The following is a 19,259-nucleotide window of genomic DNA, read 5'->3' as shown; positions in this document are numbered from 1 at the left end:
CAACTTTTTTCTTGCTTCGTAGCAGCTTCAGGCAAACCAACAAACCAGAGACTCGAGAGGCAGAAGCAGGAGGATAAGATCAAGAATAGTCACTATGGGCTTCTTAGCCGATATCATCTCTCGTTTCTGCGAGAACTGCTCAACCCTGTCGACGACGGCGCTCGTCGCAAGTGCCATATCGGCTTTTATCGTCCTCTCCATCGTTATCAACGTCCTACAGCAGCTCCTGTTCAAGGACCCTACGAAGCCTCCGGTAGTCTTCCACTTGGTTCCCATCATTGGAAGCACGATCTCTTACGGAATTGATCCATATAAGTTCTTTGACGACTGCAAGGAGAAGGTCAGTTGTTTTTCTTTGTACCTGTTGCTGCCAGGAGAATGCGCATAGCTAACGTGGCCCTGGTTTGGTATTATAGTATGGAGACATCTTCACATTCATACTACTAGGAAAGAAGACGACTGTCTTCCTTGGTACAAAGGGCAATGATTTCATATTGAACGGCAAGCTCAAAGATGTTTGCGCAGAGGATGTCTACTCCCCTCTCACCACACCGGTGTTCGGGCGCCATGTCGTGTATGACTGCCCGAACTCCAAGCTTATGGAGCAGAAGAAGGTGTGTACAGCTATTTACTTCCCCTTCTAGATTCCAAGTGATCCTTGCTGATTAGGTTCTCTACCAGTTCGTCAAATTCGGCCTCACCTCTGAAGCTCTCCGATCATATGTTACCCTGATCACCAAAGAAGTTGAACAGTTCTTCGAGACCTCTGCCGTCTTCAAGGGAGACTCTGGAGCTTTCAATGTCAGCAAGGTCATGGCCGAAATCACCATCTACACCGCCTCTCGATCTCTACAGGGCAAGGAGGTACGCGGAAAGTTCGATTCCAGCTTTGCGGAACTCTACTGCGATCTTGACATGGGCTTCGCTGCCATCAACTTCATGTTCCCATGGTTCCCTTTCCCACACAACCGCAAGCGTGATCACGCTCAAAGAAAGATGGCACAGGTTTACACCGATATCATCCGTCAGCGACGTGAGGCTGGTGGAGAGAAGGACTCCGAGGATATGGTGTGGAACTTGATGTCGTCTGTGTACAAGAATGGAACCCCAATTCCAGATATCGAGGTTGCCCACATGATGATTGCCTTGCTCATGGCTGGCCAGCACTCTTCATCCTCTACCGGCTCCTGGATCGTTCTCCGTCTTGCCAGTCGCCCAGATATTCTCGAGGAACTCTACCAGGAACAGAAACGTGTTCTAGGCGATGATCTTCCACCGCTCACCTACGAAACCCTTCAAAAACTCGACCTTCACAACAATGTTATTAAGGAGACTCTCCGCCTTCATGCTCCAATTCACTCCATCCTCCGTGCCGTAAAATCCCCTATGCCGGTGGAAGGAACCAACTACGTCGTCCCAACCTCTCACAACCTCCTCGCCGCTCCTGGTGTTCCATCACGCGACCCTCAGTATTTCCCTGACCCCATGCTCTGGAACCCTCACCGATGGGAGAACAACGCTGGCGTCACCATAGTGGAGAGCAGTGAAGAAAAGACGGATTATGGATACGGTTTGGTTAGCAAGGGTGCCAACAGCCCTTACCTTCCATTCGGCTCTGGCAGACACAGATGTATTGGTGAACAATTCGCATATGTTCAGCTTGGAACCGTAACAGCTACGTTAGTCAGACTTATGAAGTGGAAGCAGACTGAAGGCACCAAGGATGTTGTGCCTCTAACTGACTATTCGGTAAGGTTATATCTCATTATCCTCGTTTCATCCGATTTAACTAACTTGTCATGAATAGTCCCTCTTCTCGAAACCCCTTGGCAACCCAATGGTCTCGTGGGAGAAACGAAAGCAGCCATCTCAGAAATGATAATCACGATTGCGGATTGAATCATGTTTATTTCTTGCTTTTTACTCATTTATTTCTTCTTTCTTTACATTTATACACCGAGCCATATTTGCACTTTATGATTTTGCAAATAGGGCTTCGGAATAGAGCATATGTAATAAAACCTTTTCTTTGACCACACTTCGGAGATGGGGTATAGATAATAGCATTATTAGAGCCGTTTATCATAATAATCTAGATGAACAGGAAATTTGCACTTACTCCGTTAACTTTGGTACAAAAAAAAGGTAATATACATTGGAAATAGTACATCTTCCCGCAGCTGGGATAATCTAGCATCTAAACAGCAATATCCAAGCCGGTAACGTCCGGAAGTAACTGGCCGGCAACATCGTTAATTCCATGCTCCCCTTTCAACTCCAGCACTATATTAAACGGCTAAGCAGCTGCTTGAGCATTCCGTCTTTCCGCCAGCGCCCTCTTCGCCCTGATCTCCTTCTGTCTTCGCTGACCACCGTCAATCTTCCTACCACGCTTATGTTCCCACATACCATCCGTAACCTGGACCTTGACCGCAGTACTCCATGTGTTTGGAATAATCTGAGCATATGGTCCCTTGATCATGTTTCCATGATGCAATTTATAATGGGCAAAACTCTTGAGCGACTTAGCATTATCCTTGAGTTCCGTTTCTCCTGGTGGTAGGTTGACAATCGCATAACGCATTCCGGGTGACAAGGTAGCAGTACCCATTGAGCCAACATCCAGGGGCTCTCCATTGGCGTTGACAGTGTTCGCACTCTTTGACTTTTCAATGGGAACTTCGACGGCTCTCAACTCAGCAACACCATCAACAACGTTCTCGAAATCACCACCAGGGCCATAGTCCTGCTGTCTAAATTTTTCTCTCCACCGCATTATGTATCGTCTGTCCCTTGTCATTTCTATGCCCAACTCGCGAAGCTGGGCCGAGTCCGCCGTAAACAATTGCTTCCATTCGGTGAATTTGCTGGAGTATCTAGACATATTCCGTCCAATTAGGCGTAGGAATGTTTCCACATCGGGCACGAATGGGGTAGGCGATGGAACTGTCGTGGGTTTCCGAGATTGGTGAAGGTACCGTACGCATGGTTGGTACTGAGGGTTTGTGACAGAAGTGAAGATTCGTAGTGGAAGGGATGTTCTGGCATTAAAGCCCGGTATACGCGCCGCGGCCATGGTGGTTATATCGCTGTATATCAAGCCGTTCAAAAGTCGAGGTCTGGGGGATAAGGATTTTAATGTAGCTCGCGGTGTAAGAACACCATCAGCGGATGTGACGAGAGCAAATCTGCTACAGCACCAAGGGCCTAATTCAACCAGTAGAAGCCCCAAGGCGTATCGATCCAATGCTCAATGGTGCGATATAGAAGACGCTCAACTTGTCCCTTCGTCTTCGTTCAAGTTTTTGCACCAAAATTTTGAATTGGCATTTGCCTCGGATCAATAAAATGCCGACTCCGATTGAGCTCGGGCCAGCAGAAGCTTCCATCGTAGCATGAAAGATGAAAGACAACAAGAACATTTTGAATATCAAGACAGCAAAAAAATTCGTGTCGATCAAGGGGTTGGAAGAGTTTTTGGGTCATTGTTTCATTTTCTGTACTACTTCTTCTTTGTCCCGCGAAATTGGTAGACATCCAATTTCACTTAACATTATGGCGGTATCGCCTCTTCCCTCTCAAATCCCTCCTATCACCACTACTGGTGCTCCAAAATCCCTGGCAATGAGAAACATTACATCTCAAGAAAATCAGCTTGCGCCTGGTAGTGATTCTGCAGCTCCGAAACTCTCTATGCCTGAACCAGAACTGGCAGAGCAGTTAAATGCCGATGTACGGCGGAAATATGTCAAAGGTGGGCGGGCAAATGCTCTTCTGCAGTTGACATCTCGTAATGCTAACCTTTAATCCTTTTGAAAGACAAAAAGCTCGGTGAAGGTACATATGCAGTTGTCTACCTGGGCCATCTACGAGACGATCCTACATCTCTCGTTGCAATTAAGAAAATAAAACTAAATGCCGAGTACAAGGATGGACTATCTATGGATGCCATCCGTGAAGTAAAATACCTCCAGGAGCTGTCTCATCCGAATGTCATTGCTCTGCATGATGTTTTCTCCTCAAAGGATCAAAATCTAAACCTCGTTCTTGAATTCTTACCCCTTGGAGACCTCGAAATGTTGATTAAAGATAACTCTATCCAGTACGGTGTGGCCGATATAAAAGCATGGATAAGCATGCTTGCACGCGGAGTCTGGTTCTGCCATAAGAATTTTATTTTACATCGTGATATCAAGCCTAACAACTTGCTAATTGCGTCCAATGGAGAGGTTAAACTAGCGGATTTTGGTCTTGCTAGATCCTTTGCTGATCCATATCTAAACATGACGCATCAAGTCATCACGCGATGGTACAGGCCGTTGGAACTACTATTTGGTGCTAGGCAATATTCTGGTGCCGTTGACATATGGTCCATGGGAATGGTGTTCGCGGAGTTGATTCTCCGTGTGCCTTTCGCCGCTGGAAACACAGACATGGATCAAATATCTAAAATCTGCGCTGCATTTGGGGCCCCCACGGAAGAAAACTGGCCTGGAGTGACGAAGCTACCCAACTATGTCCCCCTTGAAGAGAGCCATATCATACCCCTACAAGGGCGAGAATTTTTCCTCCGCCAATTTCCAACAGCAGGGCCTTTAGGTGCTGATTTGCTTGCCTCTATGTTAAAACTTGACCCAAGAAAACGAATCACAGCTACTCAGATTTTGCAGCATCAGTGGTGGTTTGCTGAGCCTAAACCAACCAAAAATGAAGACTTGCCCAGGAAAGCAGGTGGAGAAAAGAAAATGGGGAACGATATGGGCAGGCGAGTTGGTGAGATTGATGACGCGAGATTCAAGGGAGTGTCTCGTCAACTTGATTTTGGAGCTATGAAGAAATGAGCGGAAATAAAAATGCATTGGCCCTCGATATAACACAAAAACGCCCCAATTGACAGTAAATGGGCAGATACTGGTATTCCTTGCGACTAGGCGACAAGATGTGCCACAGAAAGCAGTTATACTACAAAAATACGGAGCTGATACTCTACCCTCATGAGGGGAAGCTTCATGTCAACGACAATTTTGATGAGGCCTTCAGAACAAATACGTTAGCCAGTTGCAATCTTGCAGAAGAGGAGGAGCTAGGAGATTCAAGTACAAGACTCAACAGGAGATAGATACAGGTCTCACTATGCTCCCAAAGGCCAAATTCTTCCTGGTGACTAAGGAATAGGCGGAGTTGCTTGATCTTGGATGATCTTACAACTATAATATTTCTTCATGGCGGTAATTACAGCGTAGCCTAACACTTACCTTTAATCAAGGGGTTAAAGTTGATAAACAACATACCGCTGGGTAACGCCCAACTTTCATTTATGTTGTAGGCTATGCATTGTGGATTTGATAATTTAATATCAATTATGATCTAGTAGAATAAACAGGTCTTGAGCATGTTACGCATGGAGACATTGATGATGTATGATTGATGATTAATTCTATGGGAGATACGGCATTCCAACACTTATGGCTAGCAATAATCCACATAACTATTCAGTCACTTTTTCGGTTGAAGTGGCTCCCACGACGGTACTCTTGTTCCAGTATCCGAATCCATAAGCTCGTTTGTTGATTGTGGCTGTTTGGTAGCATTTAGTACCGACGAGGCAGTGACTCCAGCAGTGTTGTTCGAATATGATTCCCCTTGGCTGTTTTTGATCTGTTGTGTAGGAGGCATTTCATCCATTTCGTATCCATTGGAGCTATTGGGTTTAGAAGCTGTCTTCTGAATGGATTCACCTGATGCAGGCTTGCTCAATTTTGCTGGTTTCCTGGGTATTGGAGGTGGTATCTTCACTGTTTTCACGGGTTGGCTGCTCACGATGACTTTGGACTGTTGAGATGTGTTTTTGTCAAGTGACCCAGGACCACTTATAGTTTCTGTAATTGACCTAAGTGGTACTGTAGGGTTAGAGGATATTGAACTCTTTGACTCCCGAAGACGTGGGTCCTGGTCGCTTATTTCGCTTAAAGCATCATCTCTTCCGACGTGAAACCAATCAGACCCTTGAGAGACTGAAAAGGGGTTTGCACTACGCTGTACGTTGATCATAGCACCAAGCGGCGGAGAAATGGTAGATCGAGCAGGAAGGCCTATACCAAGGTTAATATGAGCATATCCTCGCCAAAGGGGGGTTAAATCAATACTCACCATAGTCGAGCCACCATTTGTGCTTCTCGGAGCTAGGAGGAGGAAGGCCAGGAGAGATTGAGTGCATAGGCTCATTCTCATCTCCTTCATTATCAGATAGCAGGTTTGTGATAGTGGCTCCAGGATTTTGTTTTAGTTCTTCGTAAAGCTTACGGCTTATTTCCTCCTTTCGCTTCTCGTCTACTATCGATATGTCACACTCAAATACTCCATAAACAGGTCGATGGTCCGAAAACTTCAGGGGCGCAGTTTTATAGGCTAGCTGACGTAGAATTCTCCCTCTCCAAAGGATCCTGTCGCACCAGGCGGGAATCCTTTGCTTTTCTCTGCAAAAGTATTAGTACATATAAATCCAAATGGACATAGTATTCTTAAAACTTACGAGGTGTCGTATTCATCTGTGCCATTGTCGTATCTATATGTCGGAGGGAATGTGACAGGCCCTTCCATATAATACTGGAATGCAAGGCCAGCGACCATTTGGAGGTTGAGCTATTGGCAGTTAGTAGTTATCAAGATATCTATTAGCACGTTAAGAAATACCTGGTCATTCTGATATAGTGTATCTATATCTCCCTTTTCAATCAAAGGTCTCACACGCTCGTTGCTCATGCCAATCCTATAGTTAAAATCACCAAACCAGATGGTTGCATCATGCCCGGCAATAGGTCTGTTCCGTTGAAACCTAAGGCCCTGGGCTATGGTATGGTAATCTCGGTTTCTTTCTTCGTAGTTTGAGAAACCAGCAGCTAAATGGGCAGTGACAAAGCATATCGACGTGTTGTTATAATCCAGGCGGATAGCAACAGCACCCTTGTTTCCTCCCATACCAGATAAGCCAGTCTGTTGTTCAATCATCATTAGCTCCTTTTCCTCAAAAGAAAAATGCACAGGATATATTAGCAAATACCTTTTTCAAGCTACCCTCCACATTCTTTATCTTTTTGATAACATCCTTCTTTACAAACAACAGGAGTGCAGCGCCCACTAGCTGACCACTTCTTAGCAAAACGTATTCGGTTGTTCTTCTCTTCGCAGCCCTAGCATTGAGTGATGATATAACTGCGTGCTCCCATATTTTGCGTGTGCTTGGATCAGTAGACATAATCTGCTGGGGGCTAAGCTCAACAATCTCTTGGAATCCAACAGCAACTATGGTAGGTTCCTCGGGAAGCTTTTTCAGAGAGCCATGCAGCCATGGGCCCAAATCTTCCGTAGCTCCTTCACGGCGACCGTTGATGTTAAATGTTCCAACCCATATATTGATTTTCTCGGACGAGGTAAACTCCTTCAGTCTCCGGGTAAGCTCAGCGTTCACTGCATCTTTCACTGGGTCAAACAGATACACTAGCTCCTGGTTAGGCAAAAGCCCCAGTAGGGTATCTATAGTAAGTTGTTTTCCCGGGTCGGTAAAGTTGTTCACAAATAGACGGGCTGCACTCTTCCGCATATCCGCAAAGGAACCAGCAACTGACATTGTCCCGTGTCTGGTAAAAGATGACTTCAAGGCCCCGGTTCCGGCATATATTCTCGACAAGATATCTCCGCTATCAGCCCATAGAGTTGAGTGCTTCATCCAGAATTCCGGTGACGCACGACCATGCCGCTGTTCAAGAAACATTTCAATTGCCATACGGCTAATCATGGTTTGAACTAGATTAGTCCTGTCCAAACAATCCAGACAGTTGGTTCGAAAAACACCCTCCTGTTGTAGCACAACGTTTCTTTGCCTGAGAAGTCTGAGTTCTGATGCTGATATATTGTTATCGTTACCCTGAGGACCCTCGGAAAGGAAATAGGCGAATCCTTCGACAGAATCCGCTATCACGTTCTGTATAAAACGAGCAGCTTCATATCCCGTTGTTTTCGTTTCAGCATGGAAATCATACTCTGTTAACTTCAAAAGATCATGGTCTGAGTCCGACTTTATATCACGATTCTGGCGCAAAGGACTTCCTCGAACATGGTACATATATCTCTGTGACAGTTCCGCTTCTCCAGTCTTTGCTTTGGCGAGCAAGTTAACTGCATGAACGGCTCCATATTTCTCCGCTAGAGCCGCGAAATGTTTATCAAATGCAAGTTGTGTGGCACCTGCAGAGCGGCTGATGCTGATTTTCTGTTGTCCAGGGATATAACCAGGTTCCTGTTCCCAAAATATAGGTACAGAGCCTCGAATCTGGGTATAAGAAAAGCATAGGGCAGGAGGTATCCATAGGATAGTTTCAGTTTCAACAAAGTTGGCAACATTTCCATCATCATTAATGCCTCTTGCGTTGAATCTGGTTCCCGCACGGCGAGAGGAAAGGCGCGATATCACTGTTAAGCTTGAGGGCATATTGGATTCAATGTCTGGGAATAGAGGCGATGAAGCAGGGATAGCTAAGGACAGAGCAAACCCCCTAATAACAGATATAAGAAGACGAGATGAGTCTAGATTCTGCCTGTCATTCAGACTTAACCCGCTTCTGAGCTGTAGTAGAGGCTTGATCATGAATGAATTCCACAGAAAATCCTCATCCAGGCTCTCAACATCATAGGCAACCGGGTCATCAATTCTTTCGAGTATGAAATTAGCTAATGTTTAGTCCACTCTATATGAATATTTCATTGTTGTTTCTTACCTGTCCTGGATGCGTTCAGTCAAGTTGAAGTCAGAACTGTAATAAAAGCTTCCATCACCAAGCAGCTTTTTTAGTGTTAAAGATGGATTCTCGACTGAAGATTCATATTCTTGGTAAGGCCTCCCCGTATGGCTATTATAAGAATCAAAATCATAATCCTGGACCAGGTCATAGTCGGATCGATTTAAGCAATCTATAGTATATACCTGTCAGCCTCGTCCATTCAATCAGATATAACAAGAGAGAAGCGGGAAAGAAGAAGAATCTGAACTGGGTACTTCGTACAGAAGTCAACGCTGTCTATTCTTTGCACTGTTTCTCCGGGTCTCACGTTAGCGACATTGGTTGCTTGAGTGACGATGCATATAAAAACCTCCCCAGCGGCCAGCGCGATAAGGCCGAGTGTTCCAAGCCCGGTTCCCAGGGTGCGGTACTCGGCCAGAGGTATTGAATCGGCAGTAGTAAACTCGACAATACATTTTGGATAGCTCAAGATCTCTATATTCCCGGCCGATTCTTCAGTTGATTGGTGATGGCGCATGGTGAGGGCGTAGCCATTTGCCACGAGGACAATTGTGCGCTCCGGCGCATCCTTGCAGAGGACTCGTACAGCCATCGCCCCAGGTATTTATGCACCAGAGTAGAGCGGTTATATCAATTATTTCGAGCGCATGTGTTATCTGTTCAGCAGAGGTATAGTAGTCGCATAGCCTGTTGCGCAGATGGCTATACTCGATGGTCGCATATTTTTCTTTCACCCATCCGCAGCAACGGAAACGTCAGTGTCGGTCGCAAGTGAATTTCCCCCCTTCCTTGCCAGCTTGCTTTTCTTTTTAAATATAATGAATATCACACAGGAAGGCGCGTGTGTGACAGCTATAAGTTATATATCTTGGGTTGAAGTAACTAGAATGCTGCTTTTTCTTGGGCCCAGCCGGTCTTGATATAAAAATCTGTTAGGTTTGTTATGCTGAGAAAAAGTGAAAAGAAAAGAAAGCTTGAAGGAAGAAGTCAATATAAAGTAGATAGATAAAAGCCAGCCACTTCGCTTTATTAAGTCTTAAAAGTGAGTATTCAAATAGAAAAAGATAGAGAATTCCGGCTCACATCTTTGTGTGTGATTGACAATAGCGATAATGGATACATTCATTTGTTTTGAGAAATGTTGTAGTTAATCGACAACTAAGAAACTAGTTAGGACCCTCCATACAGCTGTTTGAAGAATTTAAAGCATAGAAAACAATCTGTCATTGTAGAAATAAACACTGTACTGCCTCATCTTTGTTCCTTCATGTCCTCTTACTTTGTCATCTGGTTCAACAGTGCAACAATGAAGGAAGACGCCCCATTCATCCCCCTCCTCTTACTCCCGGAGAATTTCAATTTTTTCTTCAACCACAGCCTTTATAGTTTGGTTTGCTTCCGTGTACACTTTTTCCAGCACTAGGACATGCTTTGCTATCTCATCTTCAATCTCTAGCTTTTTATTTGCCAGTTCTGAAAGCCGTTCCAGCTGTGTCTTGCGGTATTCCAGGCTATTTGATACGTTAATAAGCCAGTAGAGAGCAAAGTCTTGAGTGGGAGTTCCTGGGCGGGTACCAAAACCGGGCAGAGGACTAGAGTTAGCAATCTAAATTCAAGTACAGCACATACATGGCTTTCTTGTTCGAACTCGAGACCTCTTTCAGCCTGTCTTCTATCTTCTTGACATTCGCTTTGTGGTGAGCTTGAATCTTTTGGCGCCCGTCAGTAGCTAACTTCCTTCCCGCTACCTAGGGAGGGAAAGAGATATCGGTTAATACTCCGGAAGCCATTATTGGTATTCGCAGGCATCAGCAAAATGAAGCAGCGCTAACAATAGCATTCGCTGCTCACAGTATTGTTTAGTTTCTTGAGTAAATTGGTTATTTCTGCGCCTGAATCTGCAGAGAGCTCGCTCTCGCTCTCCACCGTATCCGCTCTCCGCTGGTTTCTTGCGCGCGACTTTGGTTGTCCCCTTTGTGATGCACGTTTCGGAGCCATGGTTTGCCCCCCTTTTGATATTAGTTTCAATGATTCAAAGGGATATGCGACCTGCTTTGAGCTGCCTTGAATGGTTTTGCATCTGTCAAATCTGCTGGAAGTTGACGAAGTTGATGAAGTTGAAAGTCTGAAATTACCCAAAACGGACGCAGGGAGAATCCGGATTTACATTATTCCGTAATATTGGATTGTGTAAGCTGATTATTGCGGCGTCGCTTTGTTGCTTGCACCAAACAGCGATGTTGAGATCCTTTGGAGATTTTTATTTAGAAAGATGTGGAATTGGTGTATTGATATCGGACGGTTGTACTTGACTGTGTAGTATTTCTGGAGAGAAGTTACCATTGGCTGGTGCATTGGGGAGTCTCTAATCCCTTGGTGGCTATGGGTGCTTAAAGCAGCGACATGAGAATATCTTATCAAACTCCAACACTTTTTGAAAAATAAAAAATAAAATAAATTTCGTCCTCCAACTTTCCCAGCAGTCACTATTCTCAAGCAGTCACGATGGGTTTAGCCGGTCCTAAGAAGTGAGTCTGCACTCTGTAACTGTCAATTAATGCCATAGGGCCTGTTTAACCATTCACCAGGAGGACCAAAATTTCAAGCGACCCGAATAACACAACGTGGACTCGATCAACGTCCAACTATGGACACAAAATCATGACATCCCAGGGCTGGGCGCCTGGTGATTATTTGGGTGCAGCAAACAGTAACCGGACCGATACATATACCGCCGCCAGTTTCGGTCACATCCGGGTATCTCTCAAAGACGATAACCTAGGGCTGGGTGCGAAACCCCGCCGGCCACTGGTAGACGATGAGCCCACCGGACTCGACGCATTCCAAGGACTATTAGGACGACTCAATGGAAAGAGTGAAATTGAAATAGAAAAGGAAATGAATGTCAAACGGGATATCAAGGCCATGACTTATATTGAGCGGAGATGGGGCTGCATGAACTTTATCCGTGGCGGACTTCTGGTACCGGATAAGGTCAACAAAATACCAAATGACGAAGAAAACAAGGCCGTGGAGAGTACAGAGAATATCAAGCCTACCGAGGAATCAGTAAGTGAAGATACAGATAAGAAAGAGAAGAGGAAACGGGAAAAGAAGGAGAAAAAGGAACGAAAAGAAAAGAAAGAGAAATCCAAGGAGAAAAAGAAGCGGAAGAAGGACGCGGAAGTGTCTGAGGATATTGCAGACAGCGGGTTTGCAACGGAGATATCTACCCCTGCTTCAAGAGCGGAAACTTCTGATGAAGCCGACTCTGCTGATTCAAAAGACGAGAAACGAAATTCGAAGGATAAGAAGAAATCAAAAAAGCGGAAACGAAAGGAAGACGCCCAGGCTGATAAGGCCGAACCTTTACCTGTACCCAACGAAGCAGCAAAAAAAGACACTGAGGCGGCCGAGGCCGCTAGTTCAGTACCAGCAGTACCTGTTGCTGTTAAGGAAAGGGTTATCCCTATTTCTCGACAGCTTCTACGAGGAAGATATATTCAGCAAAAGAGACGGGCAGTTATGGACACTAAGTCATTGAATGAGGTACTACTTTTGCCATCCGTTATGAGACACCTAGAAGCTAACAAGAGGATAGATATTTATGACCACAAGTTGATACCATCTACCTTGTTTTTAACTTCCTCCTGCATGGGCAGGCTCCATTTTGAAAAATATGATTTGTTATAGATCCAACTGAAAGATGGTTAGATGATCTTATATACCCATGAAGCGTTATAATTCTATAATACTATTTTTGAAAACTTGCCTCTCGGTATTTCACTTTTTATTTACCTATACCTTTGTTCAAAAGTGCCCTAAAATCCCAGAAGAATCCTTACAGGTGTTTATCTGGGCCTTAGGAAAAGCGGCTAGGAAGCTCCCTCATAGCTTACTTTGCTGGTTGCCATGACGTCCTGGTTTAGTTTACTTTTTAAAACAATATGGACTTCAGATATCCTCTCTTTGCTATCTACCAAATTCACAAAGTCAGGCCATATATTGTTTTTGATCGAGGGGCCTTTAAAGAAACCTGCTTTGAGACCACTATATCACTCTGAGCAGCTGATAATTGATAGTGACATTCGTTTCTGCTCAGCCTATAGGCTCTTTGTGCAGGCGATCAGCCTCACAGGCCAGGCCTTTGACAATGATTGACCACAAGCATGCTAGCTTAAGCCAGATTGAGGCAGCTTTGTCTAAGATGACTGTAGAGGAGACTGCTCGCTTAGCTTCTGTCTTCGAGTTTGAAGGTGCCTTGGCCGAAAAATTCCAAAATACCAGCTTTGGCTCTCACGTTGTTGACAGTGATGGTATGATCCGCATTCCAGCCGTTCTCTTCGCTGGCGATGCAAACAAGGTGTGTATTCTGCTATCTGTTTATTTTCCTCCGGTGTCGAGCCATATAAACGTGTCAGGCCTTATTTTACTTACATAGAGTAATAGGGACTCCCAGGGATCACCCTTACTCCAACCACTCCCTCTGAACCTATCACTCCCGGTACGGTATCAGCGTTGTCAACACCGCCGAAACCTCTAGCAATGTCCTCTTTACCGCCGTCTTGTCCTCCTCCGCCTCCTATGCCGGCAGGTTTCGAGTTCAAAAACCATACCGAACGGTACTTCTTTGCCATTGCTGCACGCGCGCTCCAGGAGGCAGCAAAGCTCCCCGAACAACCGCCACCAAACGGATGGCTTCCTAGCCAAAAGTGTCCCATATTCTATTCTTCGATCCTTGACCAATTCACTGTCATATTCCGCGAACGGCTTCAAAGCCTGGGTCGCTACCAACAGGATACTTTCATTGAAGAATGCCAGCATCACTACGTCAGCATTTTCAACAATATCCGCTCTAGATGGCATTATGCTCCCTTTGGCTCGATTGATGGGTTCAGAACCACTATCAATACTCCTAACTGTGCAATTGCTGCCCAGGCACTGAAGCACACTGTCAGAAAGCCGACCTCGCCTCCGCCGGCTAACTGGAAGATCAACGATCCCCTACACACTTACTACGTCATTATGCTCGCTAGATTCCGTATCCATTTACGCAATATACTAAGCAACTACGACATTCTTTTGATCGATGAACCGATTGATGTCCACGAGTCTACTTGCCGATTTATCGAGCTGGTTATCCAGGAGTACCGCCGCATCTGGATCACGAACCACGGGCTGGAGTAAAGGAAGGGTCTGTCTTTTCTTTATCTACTTTATTTCCTCCTAGACGAGCCCAAAAACAAAACAAAACAAATGAAATGGAAATGGAAAAATAAGGAAAGGAAAAGGGGGAGGCTCATGCATGTGAATAAATAGACGCGAGTAATTAAGTTCGATAGCCGCGATAACTATGAAGCCGAGCTATTACGTCACCAATAGAGCAAAGCCCAACCTCGTAGTTAGAAACAGACGCTGCTTCACCTTCACTAACTTTATCCCTTCCACCCTCATTCACTTAGCAGCAGCTAGACGGCGGTTTATTCTTTGTTCAAGAGTCACATTTGGCTTCCCTTGGGCCCCGGGGGCGCTCACATATATATCTAAGCCCGAGAACTTGACCTCCAACCTCTTCCGCCCGCCTGCGACCCTGAAACATCTAACTCAAGATCTCACAAAAGGCTGCTCTTGATCCGCCGGCCGAAACAGACACCTCTATCGCAACCTATCCCCATGCCCGACATCGATAGAGTGTTTGCCGAAATGAAGGGCGAAGCAGGGGAAACCTATTCTGGCTCCATGCGACAGTTCCGGAGCCTGGTGAACACATCTCCAGAGTCGCTATTCAATGACTCCTCTTCTACAAGCAGCATAGCAAACGGTTTATCTGGCTCTCCGCCGTCTCGAAGAAATTATGGCCTGGTCAGGACGAGGTCAGACCCGTTCAAGCCCAATACTACTACAACTCTCCTACCTCAGCCTGAGAGTGACTATACGCAGCGTATGGGGTATGTTCGCCCAGTTAAACTGCAAGGGAGATAACGAAACTAACAGACTGCTCCATTTGGTTACGATAGAATACGATGGGCTCCGTTGAATATCAGTCTCAAACGGCGCCTTCAGACTCTCGTCGTCCTACTTCATACCATCTCGATCGCATTTTGCTTGATGTCGTTCTTTTTCTGCTGCGCCATTCCACTCTTCTGGCCAATTCTGTTTCCATACGTGGTTTACATATCACTATTCTCCAAGGCCGCAACAGATGGAAGGCTTTCAAGAAGAAGCAACTTCATCCGATCTCTACCCATTTGGAAGCTGTTTGGCTCGTACTTCCCGGCCCGCCTTCACCGAACGTCCCTCTCCCGCCAACTCGAAAATATATCTTTGGCTACCACCCACATGGAATTATTTCTCATGGAGCATTTGCTGCCTTCGCCACAGAAGGATTAGGCTTTTCCAAGCTCTTCCCGGGAATCACAAATACCCTGCTTACCCTGGACTCGAATTTCCGACTTCCCTTCTACCGAGACTGGGCATTGGCGATGGGCTTAGGTAGTGTATCTCGAGAATCTTGTGAAAACATCCTTTCAAGAGGTGGAATGAACAAAGAAGGCATGGGCCGCGCAATTACCATCGTGATAGGTGGCGCACGAGAATCTCTCGATGCACAGCCACATACCCTCCGACTAATCTTGCGCCGACGTAAAGGATTTGTCAAGCTTGCTATCCGCACTGGCGCAGATCTTGTTCCTGTCCTTGCATTTGGTGAAAATGAGCTGTATGAGCAGGTGAAGTCGGACCAGCATCCGCTCATCCACAGATTCCAGATGCTGCTCAAGAGTTCTATGGGATTCACTATCCCACTTTTTCATGCTAGAGGGGTCTTCAATTATGATGTTGGCTTGATGCCATACAGACGACCATTGAATATCGTTGTTGGTAGACCAATTCCAGTTATGCAGCAAACTGATAGGAGCAAGATGGATGATGCATATATTGACGAATTGCATGAGAAATACATTCAGGAATTGGAAAAGATGTGGGATGAGTGGAAGGACACCTTTGCTCCAGGCCGTATCTCTGAGCTCGAGATTGCTTCTTGAACACCCTCTTGAGCTCAACTACCGCGGGTGTCTCACTAATTTGACATTTCTTTCTTTCCCTTCGATTTCAATTCTGGAAGTCGTTGATTGAAACGGCTGATAGGAGGCTTGGATATTTTGGGTATCGCCCCTCAGCCTCTTATTATCTTTTCTGGCGTTCGATTGGTAGCTATTAACTCACATCCACATTTTTGCTATCTGTTACTACTACTACTACTACTACTACAGAGAAATAAACACACCACTATTCGGTGCAGAAACATGAAGTAACTTAGACTTGGGTTTATCAAGGAAGCATAGAAGCATATGTATTCCTGATTCATCTATCTCACTATCTATTTGTTTCACAGGAGTATCATAGCGGCGATAGATTGTAATACCGTACCCTAGATATCAATATCTACTGAGAGACGGTGTACCCATCCCGCGCATGAAACACAAACCGTGTGTTGTTATCCGTGAAACCCAGAAATAAAATATTTATGATATTTTGTGACCAGCAACATAAGTGGGTGACAGACATTTGATATGTAGGGTATCATGTTGCTTCAAAGCAAGAAAAAAAGGAAAAAAGCAAAGGAATATAAAGAGGGAAAACAAAACCGGTTTAAAAGTCGCTGCAAGCGCTCAGTAGAAACAGCCCCAACCAAAATAAACACAAAAACGCCAGGAATCTCTTCCAGAACAGACCGTCAGCTATGTACTCCATTCTAAGAATATAGAGTAGGAGACGGAGCCCGGTGGTCAAACGATTCCTATCCAGTCCATCTTCCCATCGACATTCTTCCAGCCTCCTTGTGCGATTGCCTTGTTCCACCCTAGCATGACAGCTAATAGCCGGCATGTAATGCTACTGACAGCACAAACAACACCATCACCTTCCGCTAGAAGTGATAGGTCGGTAAGATATGTTTTAGCAACCAGCTCGCGCAGCCGGAGAGCCTCGGCAGATGGGTTGAAACGAAGTCTGTCATATTCAGATTCGCGGACAACGCGATGTGGAGGAAAGACTGAAGACGTGCCCTGGGATGCGGAAGGGCTGCCTTCTGCCGAAGGGATGAGAGAAGTATCCCCAAGTGACCAGAAGATGCTGTTGAAGAAGCCTCCATCCCAGTCAATTTTAGAGTCTTTTGGTGGCTTTTTGGCAACAATTTTGGCAGATTTACCGCTGGGCTCCTCAGTGAACTCTTGTAACCCATCCAGGGGACTGTCACTGCTTAATGAAAGGCTGGACTGGGCCTTGATGATGCCTTTCATTTCAGGAGAAGAATAAGTCTCTGGGTCATCCGAGGCGAGAATCATGCTCGATGTAGCTCTGTACTGAGCCTCTGAGGCCTTCTTGCTACTACTGCTGTTGATGCTGTAGGAAAATATAGACCTCTGGTTGTAAAAGGAGGTGACCAAGTCATTTGCCGCATCGACGTATATATCGAGTGGGATGTAGGATTTCTCGTACTGGAACTCGAATGGATGGCGATCACCATGGCGGACATGGATGCTAATCAGGGGGCCGCCGCCCTTTGGAATAGAACTTCGTATCTCCGCCATTCGTTGCTCAATGTACTTTGCATCATCGCTGTCAATGTGGAAGAGTGCTTCGTATCCCGCACGGAGAAATTTGAACATTTCCTTTTGCCGGTCAGCGCCTACCTTTCGTGGACTTTCGAACTGTTCATTAAACTTGGTACCAAAAGTCCATTGAGCAGTGGCCGAGGATACAAGGAGATGACGTGCGTGGTGAGGGTATGGGGTCCTATGTGAAACCGGGGGAGGCTGGCAGTCGGGCAACGGGGGTTGCTTGAAATAGTTGGTATATCTGCCATAAGGCCAGTTCTTGTCGTCAATGAAAAATGACCGTCCTTCTTTCTTTGCAAGGCCATAGCTCATCCATAATGACATCAGGGTAGCCCCCAGGCCTGCGTCCTCCGTCTGCATCACGAATGTCAAGCTCTTCTTACAGACAGCCATAGTATCCCGCATCCTGAGATATTTCTCTCCACCAACAACATTATCTGCAACATTTCTGGGAGTGCGTCCATTCAGCTTGGATGGGATGATATCCCGCTGCTTTGCCTCATCAATATCGATGTAATTCTTATCCACATGGTAATATCCACTGGATTCTTTTCCGTCGGCTAGATGGAATGCCATTGCCTCAGCCTCTGAGCATATTTTTCTATACTCTGCAGGAGAGAGAGGGTAATCGAGATTCTCCGGAAGGGAGACAGTCCACCTTGCCCTTCCACGTTCATCATCCACAAGAACTGGGCCGGCCACCGCTGGCAGTGTATCACTCTCAACAATCTCATAGCTTCCGGCCTCTGCCACCGGTGTGGCTGGATAAAGCCGTGTAAACAAAGGGGTAGATTGTAAGCAGAAGAATATTCCAACCAGACATCCAATCCACACAGCGAGCCTTCGAAGGCGTATTAGCCACCTTGGCAACGGTTTTTTACCTTGCCGAGGCAGCACAGCGGGTAGACTGGGAGACGGTAACGGAGAGTCGAGTAATGGCACTCGCAGGCTGCCACTGGACAGCGTAGCCGGTGCCCTGCGCATACTCACGTCATGCAAGTTTCGTCGGGATGCGATAATCATGTTGAAAATCAGAGGCTAAAGAAGTGTCCTTTTGAAAATTGATAAAGTCACGAGCCAGCTAATTCGCGACCCTGTTGCCCCCAGCTTCGTTCCTCCTTCGGTGCACCAGAGAGCTTGGTGCTAACTAAGGGCAATATCAATCCAACCTTCGCGTTAAACCCTTCGCTAGAGCAATTGCAACAACCGTTAATGTCGGCTAAGGACAGACGTTTCCCCTTCCAAAGGGAAAGAAGGCCGATAACCAGTGTGCAAATAAAGGAGTGACTAAAGGGTCAAAAGGGACATCTTCCACCAGGCCGGCCAGAGGAAATGTGGTCAAGTGCGCGCTTCCAACACACAACACAGGCTTGGGCGAAGAAAGAGAGACGAAGGAAAAATCCTCCTCAGGCGAAATATATAAAACGAGCGGCAATCAAGGCTAGAAAAGGCAATGCGGGGGCACGGGGCACAAGAGCAAAAGGTCTCCAAGGGGGTCAGCGTAAGCGTCAGTACATATATGATTGAAGCATATATGTAACCACAGTGGAACCCGGCTATCAATATGAAAAAAGACGATGCGCAACGAGTGGAAGGCTAAACCGATGCCAGTCGATCACTAAGTATATAGTTCCTGTCAATCCCCCAAAAGACGGACGAAGAGGAAGATCCAGGAGAAGAAAGAACGAGAAGAAGAGAGAAGGGTGAGCCCCTGGATCAAGGAGCCATATATTAAGCGCCGTAAAAGATCTATTGGGCATGTGCCAGCACACCGTTTCCAATGAATCCTATCTCCTGGATATCGGTATCAATATCAAACGCACAAGGGTGACAACATCGCGTA

At 45.9% G+C, this 19,259-nt stretch overlaps 10 protein-coding genes across 10 annotated transcripts; 6 read left to right on the top strand and 4 right to left on the bottom strand.

The window, feature by feature from the left end:
* Positions 1–94: 94 nt before the first annotated feature.
* On the top strand, positions 95–1,879 carry MGYG_04803 (YjeF; the record flags this gene model as incomplete). The annotated part of the gene is made up of 4 exons (XM_003172165.1): positions 95–340; positions 417–614; positions 682–1,749; positions 1,808–1,879. 4 exons carry the CDS (start codon positions 95–97, stop codon positions 1,877–1,879), a joined length of 1,584 nt encoding a protein of 527 aa, XP_003172213.1.
* Positions 1,880–2,296: 417 nt separating this feature from the next.
* MGYG_04802 (hypothetical protein) lies at positions 2,297–3,076 on the bottom strand (the record flags this gene model as incomplete). The annotated part of the gene is made up of 1 exon (XM_003172164.1): positions 2,297–3,076. One exon carries the CDS (start codon positions 3,074–3,076, stop codon positions 2,297–2,299), a length of 780 nt encoding a protein of 259 aa, XP_003172212.1.
* Positions 3,077–3,555: 479 nt separating this feature from the next.
* MGYG_04801 (CMGC/CDK/CDK7 protein kinase) lies at positions 3,556–4,841 on the top strand (the record flags this gene model as incomplete). Its single annotated transcript, XM_003172163.1, has 2 exons — positions 3,556–3,754; positions 3,820–4,841. 2 exons carry the CDS (start codon positions 3,556–3,558, stop codon positions 4,839–4,841), a joined length of 1,221 nt encoding a protein of 406 aa, XP_003172211.1.
* Positions 4,842–5,496: 655 nt separating this feature from the next.
* Positions 5,497–9,390, bottom strand: MGYG_04800 (synaptojanin-2; the record flags this gene model as incomplete). The annotated part of the gene is made up of 7 exons (XM_003172162.1): positions 5,497–6,092; positions 6,151–6,476; positions 6,533–6,642; positions 6,694–6,993; positions 7,061–8,708; positions 8,775–8,967; positions 9,060–9,390. 7 exons carry the CDS (start codon positions 9,388–9,390, stop codon positions 5,497–5,499), a joined length of 3,504 nt encoding a protein of 1,167 aa, XP_003172210.1.
* Positions 9,391–10,137: 747 nt separating this feature from the next.
* MGYG_04799 (hypothetical protein) lies at positions 10,138–10,796 on the bottom strand (the record flags this gene model as incomplete). Its single annotated transcript, XM_003172161.1, has 3 exons — positions 10,138–10,309; positions 10,428–10,546; positions 10,650–10,796. The coding sequence occupies 3 exons, from the start codon at positions 10,794–10,796 to the stop codon at positions 10,138–10,140; spliced, it is 438 nt and encodes a 145-aa protein (XP_003172209.1).
* Positions 10,797–11,303: 507 nt separating this feature from the next.
* MGYG_04798 (G-patch domain-containing protein) lies at positions 11,304–12,420 on the top strand (the record flags this gene model as incomplete). The annotated part of the gene is made up of 3 exons (XM_003172160.1): positions 11,304–11,326; positions 11,387–12,347; positions 12,400–12,420. 3 exons carry the CDS (start codon positions 11,304–11,306, stop codon positions 12,418–12,420), a joined length of 1,005 nt encoding a protein of 334 aa, XP_003172208.1.
* A 531-nt stretch (positions 12,421–12,951) lies between these two features.
* Positions 12,952–13,985, top strand: MGYG_04797 (hypothetical protein; the record flags this gene model as incomplete). Its single annotated transcript, XM_003172159.1, has 2 exons — positions 12,952–13,161; positions 13,248–13,985. 2 exons carry the CDS (start codon positions 12,952–12,954, stop codon positions 13,983–13,985), a joined length of 948 nt encoding a protein of 315 aa, XP_003172207.1.
* Positions 13,986–14,471: 486 nt separating this feature from the next.
* On the top strand, positions 14,472–15,841 carry MGYG_04796 (diacylglycerol O-acyltransferase 2A; the record flags this gene model as incomplete). The annotated part of the gene is made up of 2 exons (XM_003172158.1): positions 14,472–14,750; positions 14,816–15,841. The coding sequence occupies 2 exons, from the start codon at positions 14,472–14,474 to the stop codon at positions 15,839–15,841; spliced, it is 1,305 nt and encodes a 434-aa protein (XP_003172206.1).
* A 744-nt stretch (positions 15,842–16,585) lies between these two features.
* Positions 16,586–18,439, bottom strand: MGYG_04795 (hypothetical protein; the record flags this gene model as incomplete). The annotated part of the gene is made up of 1 exon (XM_003172157.1): positions 16,586–18,439. The coding sequence occupies one exon, from the start codon at positions 18,437–18,439 to the stop codon at positions 16,586–16,588; it is 1,854 nt and encodes a 617-aa protein (XP_003172205.1).
* Positions 18,440–18,748: 309 nt separating this feature from the next.
* MGYG_09064 (hypothetical protein) lies at positions 18,749–19,200 on the top strand (the record flags this gene model as incomplete). The annotated part of the gene is made up of 2 exons (XM_003172156.1): positions 18,749–18,917; positions 19,040–19,200. The coding sequence occupies 2 exons, from the start codon at positions 18,749–18,751 to the stop codon at positions 19,198–19,200; spliced, it is 330 nt and encodes a 109-aa protein (XP_003172204.1).
* Between the last annotated feature and the right edge of the window lie 59 nt (positions 19,201–19,259).

Source organism: Nannizzia gypsea, genomic scaffold, assembly GCF_000150975.2.
Source record: "Nannizzia gypsea CBS 118893 supercont1.4 genomic scaffold, whole genome shotgun sequence".
Taxonomy (NCBI): domain Eukaryota; kingdom Fungi; phylum Ascomycota; class Eurotiomycetes; order Onygenales; family Arthrodermataceae; genus Nannizzia; species Nannizzia gypsea.
This window is presented reverse-complemented; position numbering and strand designations above follow the sequence as displayed.